This window comes from Coregonus lavaretus (assembly GCF_964263955.1).
Source record: "Coregonus lavaretus genome assembly, contig: HAP1_SCAFFOLD_473, whole genome shotgun sequence".
Classification (NCBI taxonomy): domain Eukaryota; kingdom Metazoa; phylum Chordata; class Actinopteri; order Salmoniformes; family Salmonidae; genus Coregonus; species Coregonus lavaretus.
The window spans coordinates 276,256-292,470 of NW_028164230.1; the positions used below are offsets into that span (position 1 = coordinate 276,256).

Consider the following 16,215-nt stretch of genomic DNA (forward strand, 5'->3'; position numbering starts at 1 on the left):
CATATAACTCTTATGAATGTTTGAATGTAATTTCTCCCTAAACTCAAACTCACCTTTCCTTGATTCTGTTTCCTGTTTAGGTAATCCCTCAGGACAACGAGACCAGGTCAACCCTGATGTATAAATACATCATCCATGAAGACTCTGTCCCCATCAACAACAACAACGTCATTCAGGAGGACATCTACGAATGGGCCCTGAAGAGCTGGTCGCAGTGTTCTAGACCCTGTGCTGGAGGTAAAGTTCTAGAGCTAGTCTCACTGTTCTAGACCCTGTGCTGGAGGTAAAGTTCTAGAGCTAGTCTCACTGTTCTAGACCCTGTGCTGGAGGTAAAGTTCTAGAGCTAGTCTCACTGTTCTAGACCCTGTGCTGGAGGTAAAGTTCTAGAGCTAGTCTCACTGTTCTAGACCCTGTGCTGGAGGTAAAGTTCTAGAGCTACTCTCACTGTTCTAGACCCTGTGCTGGAGGTAAAGTTCTAGAGCTACTCTCACTGTTCTAGACCCTGTGCTGGAGGTAAAGTTCTAGAGCTACTCTCACTGTTCTAGACCCTGTGCTGGAGGTAAAGTTCTAGAGCTAGTCTCACTGTTCTAGACCCTGTGCTGGAGGTAAAGTTCTAGAGCTAGTCTCACTGTTCTAGACCCTGTGTTGGAGGTAAAGTTCTAGAGCTAGTCTCACTGTTCTAGACCCTGTGCTGGAGGTAAAGTTCTAGAGCTGGCCTCGGTGTTCTAGTGCTAGTCTCAGTGTTCTAGACCCTGTGTTGGAGCTAAGGCTCTAGAGATGGCCTCAGTGTTCTAGAGCCTGTGTTGGATGTGAGCGGGTCTCTCAGTGTTCTAGAGCCTGTGTTGGATGTGAGCGGGTCTCTCAGTGTTCTAGAGCCTGTGTTGGATGTGAGCGGGTCTCTCAGTGTTCTAGAGCCTGTGTTGGATGTGAGCGGGTCTCTCAGTAAGCCAAGTCTAGTTCAGTAAGGGTTAGGGTTAGGGTTAGGGTCTCTCAGTAAGCCAAGTCTAGTTCAGTAAGGGTTAGGGTTAGGGTTAGGGTCTCTCAGTAAGCCAAGTCTAGTTCAGTAAGGGTTAGGGTTAGGGTTAGGGTCTCTCAGTAAGCCAAGTCTAGTTCAGTAAGGGTTAGGGTTAGGGTTAGGGTCTCTCAGTAAGCCAAGTCTAGTTCAGTAAGGGTTAGGGTTAGGGTTAGGGTCTCTCAGTAAGCCAAGTCTAGTTCAGGCTTGTAACTCTACTGTACACTTTTAGAAGAAATGGTTCCAAAAGGGTTCTTCAGCAGTCCCTATTGTAGAACTCTTCTTGGTTCCAGGTAGAGTCCTTTTGTGTTTAATGTAGAACCCTCTCTGGAAATGGTTCTACATGGAACCCAAAAGGTTTTACCTGGAACCAAAACGGTTCTATCTGGAACTCTGCACATCTATCATTCCAGTGTTAATACTAAATAGTAATTATTTTGCACTATGGCCTATTTATTGCCTTACCTCCATAACTTACTACATTTGCACACACTGTATATATATTTTCTGTTGTATTTTTGACTTTATGTTTTGTTTACCCCATATGTAACTCTGTGTTGCTGTTTTTATCGCACTGCTTTGCTTTATCTTGGCCAGGTCGCAGTTGTAAATGAGAACTTGTTCTCAACTGGCTTACCTGGTTAAATAAAGGTGAAATAAATACAAATTATTCAAAGGGTTTTCCTATGGGGACAGCAAATATCCCTTTTAGGTTCTAGATAGCACCTTTTGTTCTAATAGTTTAGTGGTATTCCAACACCATTTCCTCCCCTAGGGTTCCAATACACTAAGTATGGCTGCAGGAAAAAGGGTGACAGCAGGATGGTCCACCGGGGATCCTGTGATGTCAGCAAGAAGCCCAAACCCATCAGGAGAATGTGTAACCTACAGGACTGTACGCAGCCACAGTGAGTATAGCCACCAGCACACCACAATGCTAAAACACTGGTTTTACACAAGACTTAGTAGATAAAAACACCTTCAGGTTTCAGACTTAGTAGATAAAAACACCTTCAGGTTTAAGACTTAGTAGATAAAAACACCTTCAGGTTTCAGACTTAGTAGATAAAAACACCTTCAGGTTTAAGACTTAGTAGATAAAAACACCTTCAGGTTTCAGACTTAGTAGATAAAAACACCTTCAGGTTTCAGACTTAGTAGATAAAAACACCTTCAGGTTTAAGACTTAGTAGATAAAAACACCTTCAGGTTTCAGACTTAGTAGATAAAAACACCTTCAGGTTTAAGACTTAGTAGATAAAAACACCTTCAGGTTTCAGACTTAGTAGATAAAAACACCTTCAGGTTTCAGACTTAGTAGATAAAAACACCTTCAGGTTTCAGACTTAGTAGATAAAAACACCTTCAGGTTTCAGACTTAGTAGATAAAAACACCTTCAGGTTTCAGACTTAGTAGATAAAAACACCTTCAGGTTTCAGACTTAGTAGATAAAAACACCTTCAGGTTTAAGACTTAGTAGATAAAAACACCTTCAGGTTTTACACAAGACTTAGTAGATAAAAACACCTTCAGGTTTAAGACTTAGTAGATAAAAACACCTTCAGGTTTCAGACTTAGTAGATAAAAACACCTTCAGGTTTCAGACTTAGTAGATAAAAACACCTTCAGGTTTCAGACTTAGTAGATAAAAACACCTTCAGGTTTCAGACTTAGTAGATAAAAACACCTTCAGGTTTCAGACTTAGTAGATAAAAACACCTTCAGGTTTCAGGCTTAGTAGATAAAAACACATTCAGGTTTAAGACTTAGTAGATAAAAACACCTTCAGGTTTCAGACTTAGTAGATAAAAACACCTTCAGGTTTCAGGCTTAGTAGATAAAAACACCTTCAGGTTTTACACAAGACTTAGTAGATAAAAACACCTTCAGGTTTTACACAAGACTTAGTAGATAAAAACACCTTCAGGTTTTACACAAGACTTAGTAGATAAAAACACCTTCAGGTTTTACACAAGACTTAGTAGATAAAAACACCTTCAGGTTTTACACAAGACTTAGTAGATAAAAACACCTTCAGGTTTCAGACTTCTTCACAACAATTGAACCTCTCTCCTTGAAGTTATTGATGATCCGATAAATGGTTGATACTAGCAGCAATATCCTTGCCTGTGAAGCCCTTTTTGTGCAAAGCAATGATGACGGCACGTGTTTCCTTGCAGGTAACCATGGTTAACAGAGGAAGAACAATGGTTTCAAGCACCACCCTCCTTTTAAAGCTTCGAGTCTGTTATTTTAACTCAAACAGCATGACAGAGTGATCTCCAGCCTTGTCCTCGTCAACACTCTCACCTGTGTTAACGAGAGAATCAATGACATAATGGCAGCTGGTCCTTTTGTGGCAGGGCTGAAATGCAGTGGAAATGTTTTTTGGGGATTAAGTTCATTTTCATGGCAAAGAGGGACTTTGCAATTAATTGCAATTCATCTGATCACTCTTCATAACATTCTGGAGTATATGCAAATTGCCATCATAAAAACTGAGGCAGCATACTTTGTGAAAATTAATATTTGTGTCATTCTATAAAATATACACTACCATTCAAAGGTTTGGACAAACCTAGTCATTCAAGGGGTTTTCTTTATTTTTACTATTCTCTACATTGTAGAATAATAGTGGTGTATATTTGGTGGTCTAAGGCACTGAATCGCAGTGCTAACTGTGCCACTAGAGATCCTGGTTCGAATCCAGGCTCTGTCGCAGCCGGCCGCGACCGGGAGACTCATGGGCGGCGCACAATTGGCCCAGCGTCGTCCAGGGTAGGGGAGGGAATGGCCGGCAGGGATGTAGCTCAGTTGGTTGTGGGTTCGATTTCCACGGGGGGCCAGTATAAAAAAATTAAAAATAAAATAAATAAAGATTAAAAAATAAAATAAAATAAATGTATTCACCAACTGTAAGTCGCTCTGGATAAGAGCGTCTGCTAAATGACTAAAATGTAAAATAATAGTGAAGACATCAAAACTATGAAATAACACATATGGAATCATGTAGTAACCAAAAAAGTGTTAAACAAATCAAAATATATTTTAGATTAGAAATTCTTCAAATAGCCACCCAGCCTTGATGACAGCTTTGTACACTCTTGGCATTCTCTCAACCAGCTTCATGAGTTAGTCACCTGGAATGCATTTCAATTAACAGGTGTGCCTTCTTACATTTGAGTCATTTAGCAGACGCTCTTATCCAGAGCGACTTACAGGAGCAATTAGGGTTAAGTGCCTTGCTCAAGGGCACATCGACAGATTTTTCACCTAGTCCGCTCGGGGATTAGAACCAGCGACCTTTCGGTTACTGGCACAACGCTCTTAACCACTAAGCTACCTGCCGCCCCAGGTAAGTTAATTTGTGGAATTTCTTTCCTTCTTAATGCGTTTAAGCCAATCAGTTGTGTTGTGACAAGGTAGGGGGGTATACAGAAGATAGCCCTATTTGGTAAAAGACCAAGTCCATATTATGGCAAGAACAGCTCAAATAATCAAAGAAAAACGACAGTCCATCATTACTTTAAGACATGAAGGTCAGTCAACATGGAACATTTCAAGAACTTTTAAAGTTTCTTCAAGTGCAGTCGCAAAAACCATCAAGCGCTATGATGAAACTGGCTCTCATGTGGACCGCCACAGGAATGGAAGACCCAGAGTTACCTCTGCTGCAGACGATAAGTTCATTAGAGTTACCAGCCTCAGAAATTGCAGCCCAAATAAATGCTTCACAGAGTTGAAGTCACAGACACATCTCAACATCAACTGTTCAGATGGGACTGTGTGAATCAGACCTTCATGGTCAAATTTCTGCAAAGAAACCACTAATAAAAGACACCAATAAGAAGAAGAGACCTGCTTGGGCCAAGAAACACGAGCAGTGGACATTAGACCAGTGGAAATGTGTCCTTTGGTCTGGAGTCCAAATTGGTTCCAACCGCCGTGTCTTTGTGAGACGCAGTGTGGGTGAACGGATGATCTCCGCATTTGTAGTTCCTACCGTAAAGCATGGAGGAGGAGGTGTTATGGTGTGGGGGTGCTTTGCTGGTGACACTGTGATTTATTTAGAATTCAAGGCCCACTTAACCAGCATGGCTACCACAGCATTCTGCAGCAATATGCCATCCCATCTGGTTTGGGCTTAGTAGGACTATAATTTGTTTTGCAACAGGACAATGACCCAACACACCTCCAGGCTGTGTAAGGGCTATTTGACCAAAGAGAGTCCTCCACATCCCCGACCTCAACCCAATTGAGATGGTTTGGGAGTGAAGGAAAAGCAGCCAACAAGTGCTCAGCATACGTGGGATCTCCTTCAAGACTGTTGGAAAAGCATTCCAGGTGAAGCTGGTTGAGAGAATGCCAAGAGTTTGCAAAGCTGTCATCAAGGCAAAGGATGGCTATTTGAAGAATCTCAAATATAAAATATATATTTTTGGTTACTACATGATTCCATATGTGTTATTTCATAGTTTGGATGTCTTCACTGTTATTCTACAATGTACAAAATAGTACAAATAAAGAAAAACCCTTGAATGAGTAGTTGTGTCCAAACTTTTGACTTGTACTATATATATACTTTTTTATTCTATGTAATTTTACATTTTATACCCACATGGTAGTTATGCAAATTTCCCATGTAGGTTTAAATTTATAGCTGGTTTCCCAATCATAACCAACTGTTTTACCAGTTGTTACCTGTTTAACCCTAACCCTAACCCTAACCCAGTACACAGATTAATTCATTGTAATGTTTTTCTAACCTGCAGGAATATTTTTGACTTGTGCTTCAGGACCCTGTCCTGGAATCACATAGCTCATTCATTTACATCTTACGATCATAACCCATGGCATATTTCTTCAGGACGTGGTCCTGGTATCTCTATAGTACCTAACCCTAACCCTTTCATTAGGACTCTGTCCTGGTTATCTCTATAGTACCTAACCCTAACCCTAACCCTTTCATTAGGACTCTGTCCTGGTTATCTCTATAGTACCTAACCCTAACCCTAACCCTTTCATTAGGACTCTGTCCTGGTATCTCTATAGTACCTAACCCTAACCCTTTCATTAGGACTCTGTCCTGGTTATCTCTATAGTACCTAACCCTAAACCTAACCCTTTCATCAGGACTCTGTCCTGGTTATCTCTATAGTACCTAACCCTAACCCTAACCCTTTCATCAGGACTCTGTCCTGGTTATCTCTATAGTCCCTAACCCTAACCCTTTCATCAGGACTCTGTCCTGGTTATCTCTATAGTACCTAACCCTAACCCTAACCCTTTCATCAGGACTCTGTCCTGGTTATCTCTATAGTACCTAACCCTAAACCTAACCCTTTCATTAAGACTCTGTCCTGGTTATCTCTATAGTACCTAACCCTAACCCTTTCATTAGGACTCTGTCCTGGTTATCTCTATAGTACCTAACCCTAACCCTTTCATTAGGACTCTGTCCTGGTTATCTCTATAGTACCTAACCCTAACCCTTTCATTAGGACTCTGTCCTGGTTATCTCTATAGTACCTAACCCTAACCCTTTCATTAGGACTCTGTCCTGGTTATCTCTATAGTACCTAACCCTAACCCTTTCATTAGGACTCTGTCCTGGTTATCTCTATAGTACCTAACCCTAACCCTAACCCTTTCATCAGGACTCTGTCCTGGTTATCTCTATAGTACCTAACGCTAACCCTAACCCTTTCATTAGGACTCTGTCCTGGTTATCTCTATAGTACCTAACCCTAACCCTAACCCTTTCATCAGGACTCTGTCCTGGTTATCTCTATAGTACCTAACCCTAACCCTTTCATTAGGACTCTGTCCTGGTTATCTCTATAGTACCTAACCCTAACCCTTTCATTAGGACTCTGTCCTGGTTATCTCTATAGTACCTAACCCTAACCCTAACCCTTTCATCAGGACTCTGTCCTGGTTATCTCTATAGTACCTAACCCTAACCCTAACCCTTTCATCAGGACTCTGTCCTGGTTATCTCTATAGTCCCTAACCCTAACCCTTTCATCAGGACTCTGTCCTGGTTATCTCTATAGTACCTAACCCTAACCCTAACCCTTTCATCAGGACTCTGTCCTGGTTATCTCTATAGTACCTAACCCTAACCCTAACCCTTTCATCAGGACTCTGTCCTGGTATCTCTATAGTACCTAACCCTAACCCTTTCATTAGGACTCTGTCCTGGTTATCTCTATAGTACCTAACCCTAACCCTAACCCTTTCATCAGGACTCTGTCCTGGTATCTCTATAGTACCTAACCCTAACCCTTTCATTAGGACTCTGTCCTGGTTATCTCTATAGTACCTAACCCTAACCCTAACCCTTTCATCAGGACTCTGTCCTGGTTATCTCTATAGTACCTAACCCTAACCCTAACCCTTTCATCAGGACTCTGTCCTGGTATCTCCAACACGTGACCTATTCCTAGAACAGGATTTTCTAAAAGTTCTTAGAACAGGATTTTAAAAGTTCCCAGAACATTCCCCAATTGGAGGTTGTGTTTTAAGATAATCAGTCTCACCCTTAACTCTATATGTTCGGAATGGCGTATCCACTCACTGACACCCCCTACCGGTCTGAGGCGGGTCCCTTTTCTGCTCCGAGTGTGGGGCTCCCTGAGCCACGTCTAACGCAGCTCCTGCGTGCAGTTAACCTCGGTCTCCTTGGGAGCATTCAGCAATCGGAGTTAACATCCCATCCTCGTCACCAATAGTGGTGGTAATTCTAACCAAAGGGAGAGAGACTGTATTCTTCAAATAACTTTATTATAAGATTTGCAAAAATGAAGCAATCAACCATCACTGAATAGTTCAGAGTTGAAAAGTTTAATGAACAGAGCTATCTTTCGCCTTTCATAGAAAGTACATCCTTTTATCTTTGACAGTTAGCAGATGTGCAGAAACAGGCCCTGGGAACAGAGTTGTAAAAAGTAATTTAGCTCGTCTGTGTAGATCAATTAAGCTGATATCGCCACCACTCTCTGTTCCTCACTGCACTTCCCATATAGCTGAATTCCTGCCGATCGTAAACACAAGAGGTTCCATAATGTGGTCGCACCCAAGCAGCTCATAAATCTGGACGCTCAGATTTATGACTAAGTCACACAAGATAAGCCTGTATCAGTAAAAATACTAACATATAACAATAGATTATTATCTTAAGTAAAAACAGCATAGTATGTCTAATTAAACAGTATAGTATGTAATTAATATTTAATTTCCACCACACACTCTATGGTTGTCACACTATGGTTGTTCCTCTATGGGTCCTCTATGGGTCCTCTATGGGCCCTCTATGGTTCCTCTATGGGTCCTCTATGGTTGTTCCTCTATGGGCCCTCTATTGTTCCTCTATGGTTGTTCCTCTATGGTTGTTCCTCTATGGTTGTTCCTCTATGGTCCCTCTATGGGTCCTCTATGGTTGTTCCTCTATGGTTGTTCCTCTATGGGTCCTCTATGGGTCCTCTATGGTTGTTCCTCTATGGGCCCTCTATGGTTCCTCTATGGTTGTTCCTCTATGGTACCTCTATGGTTCCTCTATGGTTCCTCTATGGTTGTCCCTCTATGGTTGTCCCTCTATGGTTGTCCCTCTATGGTTGTTCCTCTATGGTTCCTCTATGGTTCCTCTATGGTTGTACCTCTATGGTGCCTCTATGGTTCCTCTATGGTTGTTCCTCTATGGTTCCTCTATGGTTGTTCCTCTATGGTTCCTCTATGGTTCCTCTATGGTTGTACCTCTATGGTGCCTCTATGGTTCCTCTATGGTTGTTCCTCTATGGTTGTTCCTCTATGGTTCCTCTATGGTTGTTCCTCTATGGTTCCTCTATGGTTCCTCTATGGTTGTACCTCTATGGTTCCTCTATGGTTGTTCCTCTATGGTTCCTCTATGGTTGTTCCTCTATGGTGCCTCTATGGTTGTTCCTCTATGGTTGTTCCTCTATGGTTCCTCTATGGTTGTCACTCTATGGTTGTTCCTCTATGGTTCCTCTATGGTTGTCCCTCTATGGTTGTTCCTCTATGGTTGTTCCTCTATGGTGCCTCTATGGTTCCTCTATGGGTCCTCTATGGTTGTCACTCTATGGTTGTTCCTCTATGGTTCCTCTATGGTTGTCCCTCTATGGTTGTTCCTCTATGGTTGTTCCTCTATGGTGCCTCTATGGGTCCTCTATGGTTGGCCCTCTATGGTTCCTCTATTGCTTCTATCCTGTTCTAACTGTGGTTGTTATTATCTCTCCAGATGGATCTCAGAGGATTGGGAGCACTGCACTAAGACTTGTGGCAATCTGGGTTTCCAAATCCGGACGGTTCGCTGTGTCCAGTTCCTTAATGAGGGGACCAACCGCTCAGTCCACAGCAAGTACTGCAGCGGGGAGAAACCAGAGAGCAGACGGCCCTGTAACAGACTGCCCTGCCCTGCACACTGGAGGCCTGGGGCCTGGTCAGAGGTAATGAGTTATACTTATGTCTGGTCAGAGGTAAAGAAATATAGTTATACATGCTCAGAGGTAATGAGATATGGTTATGCCTGGTCAGAGGTAATGAGATATGCCTTAGTGGTTACTGGTCAGAGGTAATGAGATATGCCTTAGTGGTTACTGGTCAGAGGTAATGAGTTATGGTTATGCCTGGTCAGAGGTAATGAGATATGCCTTAGTGGTTACTGGTCAGAGGTAATGAGATATGCCTTAGTGGTTACTGGTCAGAGGTAATGAGATATGCCTTAGTGGTTACTGGTCAGAGGTAATGAGATATGGTTATGCCTGGTCAGAGGTAATGAGATATGCCTTAGTGGTTACTGGTCAGAGGTAATGAGTTATGGTTATGCCTGGTCAGAGGTAATGAGTTATGGTTATGCCTGGTCAGAGGTATTGAGTTATGGTTATGCCTGGTCAGATTTAGTGTGTTATACAGTGCATTCGGAAGTATTCAGATGTTGTTACGTTGCAGCCTTATTCTAAAATGGATTAACTTATTTTGTGTCCTCACAATACCCCATAATGACAAAGAGAAAACAGGTTTGTAGAAATTTCTGCACATTTATGGAATATAAAAAACTGAAAATACCTTATTTACATAAGTATTCAGACCCTTTGCTATGAGACTCGAAATTGAGCTCAGGTGCATCCTGTTTCCATTGATCATCATTGATATTTTTCTACAACTTTATTAGAGTCCACCTGTGGTAAATTCAATTGATTGGACATGTTTTGGAAAGGCACACACCTGTCTACATAATGTCCCACAGTTGACAGTGCATGTCAGAGCAAAATCCAAGCCATGAGGTCGAAGGAATTGTCCGTAGAGCTCCGAGACAGGATTTTTTCGAGGCACAGATCTGGGGAAGGGTACCAAAAAAATGTCTGCAGCATTGAAAGTCCCCGGGAAAACAGTGGCCTCCATCATTCTTTAATGGAAGAAGTTTGGAACCACATAGACTCTTCCTAGAGCTGGCCGCTCAGCCAAACTGAGCAATCGGGGGAGAAGGGCCTTGGTCAGGGAGGTGACCAAGAACCCGATGGTCACTCTGACAGAGCTCCAGAGTTCCTCTGTGGAAATGAGAGAACCTTCCAGAAGGACAACCATCTCTGCAGCACTCCACCAATCAATCCTTTATGGTAGAGTGGCCAGACGGAAGCCACTCCTCAGTAAAAGGCACATGACAGCCTCTTGGAGTTTGCCAAAAGGCACCTAAAGGACTCTCAGACCATGAGAAACAAGATTCTTTAGTCTGATGAAACCAAGATTGAACTCTTTGGCCTGAATGCCAAGCGTGAAGTCTGGAGGAAACCTGGCACCATCCCTATGGTGAAGCATGGTGGTGGCAGCATCATGCTGTGGGGATGTTTTTCAGCGGCAGGGACTGGGAGGCTAGTCAGGATCGAGGGAAAGATGAACGGAGCGAAGTACAGAGAGATCCTTGATGAAAACCTGCTCCAGAGCTCTCAGGACCTCAGACTGGGGCGAAGGTTCACCTTCCTACAGGACAACGACCCTAAGCACACAGCCAAGACACTGCAGGAGTGGCTTCGGGACAAGTCTCTGAATGTCCTTGAGTGGCCCAGGAGAGCCTGGACATGAACCTGATCGAACATCTCTGGATACACCTGAAAATAGATGTGCAGCAACGCTCCCCATCCAACCTAACAGAGCTTGAGAGGATCTGCAGAGAAGAATGGGAGAAACTCCCCAAATACAGGTGTGCCAAGCTTGTAGAGTCATACCAAAGAAGACTCGAGACAGTAATTACTGCCAATGGTGCTTCAACAAAGTACTGAGTAAAGGGTCTGAATACTTACAGTCGTGAAAAAGTAAGTACACCCCATGGAAAGGGTTAGGGTTAGGGTTAGGATGAGGGTGAGGGTGAGGGTTAGGGTTAGGGTGAGGGTGAGGGTTAGGGTTAGGGTGAGGGTGAGGGTTAGGGTTAGGGTGAGGGTTAGGGTTAGGGTTAGTACACAGATTAATTTTCATTAAGACTCTGTCCTGGTATCTCTATAGTACCTAACCCTAACCCTAACACCCCATGGAAAGTTGCCATTTTGTTTTTGGGACATATTTGGACAGATGGATATGTAATCTTCACTTCAACACTATTGACAGATAAAGGTAACCTAATTTAACAAATGGCACTGAAAGATTATACTTTGTAATCATTTATTCATCAAAAATTTACAGAAATGCAATTCCATAGTTCGGGAAAAATAAGTACACCCCTAGCTTCAATAGCTTGTGTTGCCCCCTTTTGGCTGAAATAACTTAATGTAGACGTTTCTTGTAACTGTCTATCAGTCTCTTACATCGACTGGGAGGAATTTTTGCCCACTCTTCTTTACAGTACTGCTTCAACTGTGTCATGTTCGAGGGCTTTCTTGCATACATGGCCCGCTTCAAGTCTCCCCACAGCATTTCGATAGGATTGAGATCTGGGCTTTGACTCGGCCATTCCATAACCCTCCATTTCTTCTTTTTGAGCCATTGTGTTGTAGCTTTGCTTTTGTGTTTTGGATCATTGTCCTGTTGCAAGATCCATGTCCGGTTCAGCTTCAGCTTTTTGACAGATGGCCTCATATTCTCCTCAAGAATTCTCTGGTACAATATAGAATTAATGGTTGACTCAATGATGGCAAGTTGGCCCTGAGGCAGCAAAGCAGCCCCAAACCATAATGCCACCGCCTCCATGCTTTACGGTTGGTAAGAGGTTCTTCTGTTTAAAGGCAGTGTTTCGTTTACGCCAAACATGGCATCTGGCATTGCAACAAACGAGGTAAACTATCTGTAAGTCAATGAAGAACAAATTGTTATTTACAATCAAATCAAATTGCATTGGTCACATACACATATTTATCAGTTGTTATTGCAGGTGTAGCAAAATGCTTGTGTTCCTAGCTCCAACAGTGCACTAATATCTAACAATACACACGAAAAAGTAAAAGAATAAAAGATAGAAATATTAGGACGAGCAATGTTGGAGTCCGGAGTATAAATAGTTTGTGTGTGTATATATATATATATATATATATATATATATATATATATATATATATATATATATATATATATATATATATATATATACAGTGCATTCGGAAAGTATTCAGACCCCTTGACGTTTTCCACATTTTGTTACGTTACAGACTTATTCTAAAATGGATTCAATTAAAACTGTCCTCATCAATCTACACACAATGCCCTATAATGACAAAGTGAAAACAGGTTTTTATTTATTTTTGTAAATTTATTAAAAATAAAAAACAGAAATACCTTATTTACATAATTATTCAGACCCTTTGCTATGAGACTCGAAATTGAGCTCAGGTGCATCCTTTTCCATTGATCATCCTTGAGATGTTTCTACAGCTTGATTGGAGTCCACCTGTGGTAAATTCAATTGATTGGACATGATTTGGAAAGGCACACACCTGTCTATATAAGGACCCACAGATTACAGTGCATGTCAGAGCAAAAACCAAGCTATGAGGTCGAAGGAATTGTCCGTAGAGCTCCGAGACAGGATTGTGTCGAGGCACAGATCTGGGGAAGGGTACCAAAACATTTCTGCAGCATTGAAGGTCCCCAAGAACACAGTGGCCTCCATTATTCTTAAATGGAAGAAGTTTGGAACCACCAAGACAATTCCTAGAGCTGGCCACCCAGCTAAACTAAGCAATCGGGGGAGAAGGGCCTTGGTCAGGGAGGTGACCAAGAATCCGACGGTCACGCTGACAGAGCTCCAGAGTTCCTCTGTTGAACCTTCCAGAAGGACAACCATCTATGCAGCACTCCACCAATCAGACCTTTATGGTAGTGGCCAGACGGAAGCCACTCAGTAAAAGGCACATGACAGCCCGCTTGGAGTTTGCTAAAAGGCATCTAAAAGTAGTCTCAGACAATGAGAAACAAGATTCTCTGGTCTGATGAAACCAAGATTGAACTCTTTGGCCTGAATTCCAAGCGTCACGTCTGGAGGAAACCTGGCACCATCCCTACGGTGAAGCATGGTGGTGGCAGCATCATGCTGTGAGGATGTTTTTCAGCAGCAGGGACTGGAAGACTAGTCAGGATTGAGGGAAAGATGAACGGAGCAAAGTACAGAATACTTATGTAAATGTGATTTGTCCGTTTTTTTTTATGTACACATTTTTTTTTTAATTAAAAAATGTGCTTTGTCATTATGGGGTATTGTGTGTAGATTGATGAGGAAAATATTAAATTTAATTCATTTTAGAATAAGGCTGTAACGTAACAAAATGTGGAAAAAGTCAAGGGGTCTGAATACTTTCCGAATGCACTGTATATACTGTATATATATATATATACTTGGAGTAGCAGTCACAATATCCGGACTTGTGTCACGATCGTTATAAGATGAAGCGGACCAAGGCGCAGCGTGATATGCGTACATTATTTTATTGCAGTACACAACACAAACCAAAACAAACGATACGTGAAGTCCTGGGTTGAACACAAACCTTCCGGAACAAGATCCCACAATAAACAGTGCCAAACAGGCTGCCTAAGTATGGTCCCCAATCAGAGACAACAAGCTACAGCTGCCTCTGATTGGGAACCACCCTGGCCAACATAGAAATACACGAACTAGAACAAAACATAGAAAATAACACATAGAAAATCCACACCCTGGCTCAACATATAAGAGTCCCCAGAGCCAGGGCGTGACAGTACCCCCCCCCCCAAAGGCGCGGACTGCGACCTCGCCAACCAAACACAAGAGGGTAGGGGCCGGGTGGGCATTCCGCCTCGGAGGCGGATCCGGCTCCGGGCGTGACCACCACTCTCTCTCTACCCCCCCGTAGCGCCCCTGGTCTGGTCTGGCCCCGCTGGCCGGAGCTGGACTGGACATCGGTGGAGCGGATTGCTCTGGCTCCGGTGTGAAGCAGCTGACCGGTGCCGGACCAGGTACCGGTGGAACAGGCACGGACCGTGCCGGACTGACGACGCGCACCACTGGCTTGGTGCGGGGAGCAGGAACGGACCGGGCTGACGACGCGCACCACTGGCTTGGTGCGGGGAGCAGGAACAGGCCGGACCGGGCTGGCGACGCGCACCACAGGCTTGGTGCGGGGAATAGGAACAGGCCGGACCGGGCTGGCGACGCGCACCACTGGCTTGGTGCGGAGAGCAGGAACGGGCCGGACCGGGCTGGCGACACGCACCACTGGCCTGGTGCGGGGAGCAGGAACAGGCCGGACCGGGCTGGCGACGCGCACCACTGGCTTGGTGCGGGGAGCAGGAACAGGCCGGACCGGGCTGGCGACGCGCACCACAGTCTTGGTGCGAGGGACAGCGCACCACTGGCTTGGTGCGGGGAGCAGGAACAGGCCGGACCGGGCTGACGACGCGCACCACAGGCTTGGTGCGAGGGACAGGAACAGGCCGGGCTGGACTGTGGAGACGGACTGGAGGTCTGGAACGGAGAGCTGACACAACCCGTCCTGGCTGAATGCCTATTTCCACACACTCTGTGTGAGGCATCAGCACAGGACGTACAGGGCTGTGCACTCGTACTGACACTACAGCACGTGGCACTGGCGCAGGATATCCGGGACCGAGGAGGGGTACTGGAGGCCACGAGCGTTGAGCCGGCACACTCCGTCCTGGCTGCATGCCCACCTTAGCTGCTTACCTATTGCAGATTCAGTCTTCCCAGCCTGGTGCAGGTCTACAATTTTGTTTCTGGTGTCCTTTGACAGCTCTTTAGTCTTGGCCATAGTGGAGTTTGGAGTGTGACTGTTTGAGGTTGTGGACAGATGTCTTTTATACTGATAACAAGTTCAAACAGGTGCCATTAATACAGGTAACGAGTGGAGGACAGAGGAGCCTCTTAAAGAAGAAGTTACAGGTCTGTGAGAGCCAGAAATCTTGCTTGTTTGTAGGTGACCAAATACTTATTTTCCACCATAATTAGCAATCTCCCAATCCTCTTCTGGATCATCCAAATGCACTCTAGCAAACTTCAGACGGACCTGGACATGTACTGGCTTAAGCAGGGGGACACGTCTGGCACTGCAGGATTTGAGTCCCTGGCGGCATAGTGTGTTACTGATGGTAGACTTTGTTACTTTGGTCCCAGCTCTCTGCAGGTCATTCACTAGGTCCCCCCCGTATGGTTCTGGGATTTTTGCTCACCGTTCTTGTGATCATTTTGACCCCACGGGGTGAGATCTTGCGTGGAGCCCCAGATCGAGGGAGATTATCAGTGGTCTTTTAAGTCTGCCATTTCCTAATAATTGCTCCCACAGTTGATTTCTTCAAACCAAGCTGCTTACCTATTGCAGATTCAGTCTTCCCAGCCTGGTGCAGGTCTACAATTTTGTTTCTGGTGTCCTTTGACAGCTCTTTGGTCTTGGCCATAGTGGAGTTTGGAGTGTGACTGTTTGAGGTTGTGGACAGATACTGATAACAAGTTCAAACAGGTGCCATTAATACAGGTAACGAGTGGAGGACAGAGGAGCCTCTTAAAGAAGAAGTTACAGGTCTGTGAGAGCCAGAAACTTGCTTGTTTGTAGGTGACCAAATACTTATTTTCCACCATAATTTGCAAATAAATTCATTAAAAATCCTACAATGTGATTTGCTGGAGAAAAAAAAATCTCAATTTGTCTGTCATAGTTGACGTGTACCTATGATGAAAATTACAGGCCTCTCATCTTTTTAAGTGGGAGAA

General features: G+C 43.9%; 1 protein-coding gene across 1 annotated transcript in view; it reads left to right on the top strand.

The window, feature by feature from the left end:
* LOC311117303 (A disintegrin and metalloproteinase with thrombospondin motifs 3-like) overlaps window positions 1-16,215 on the top strand; it is a gene marked incomplete at both ends in the record, with an annotated part of 289,214 nt that overhangs the window by 251,956 nt on the left and 21,043 nt on the right. The window contains 3 exons of the mRNA XM_084192269.1: window positions 81-237; window positions 1,788-1,920; window positions 9,271-9,478. Coding sequence (XP_084048395.1) covers window positions 81-237; window positions 1,788-1,920; window positions 9,271-9,478 — 498 coding nt within the window. The remainder of the gene's footprint in view (window positions 1-80; window positions 238-1,787; window positions 1,921-9,270; window positions 9,479-16,215) is intronic.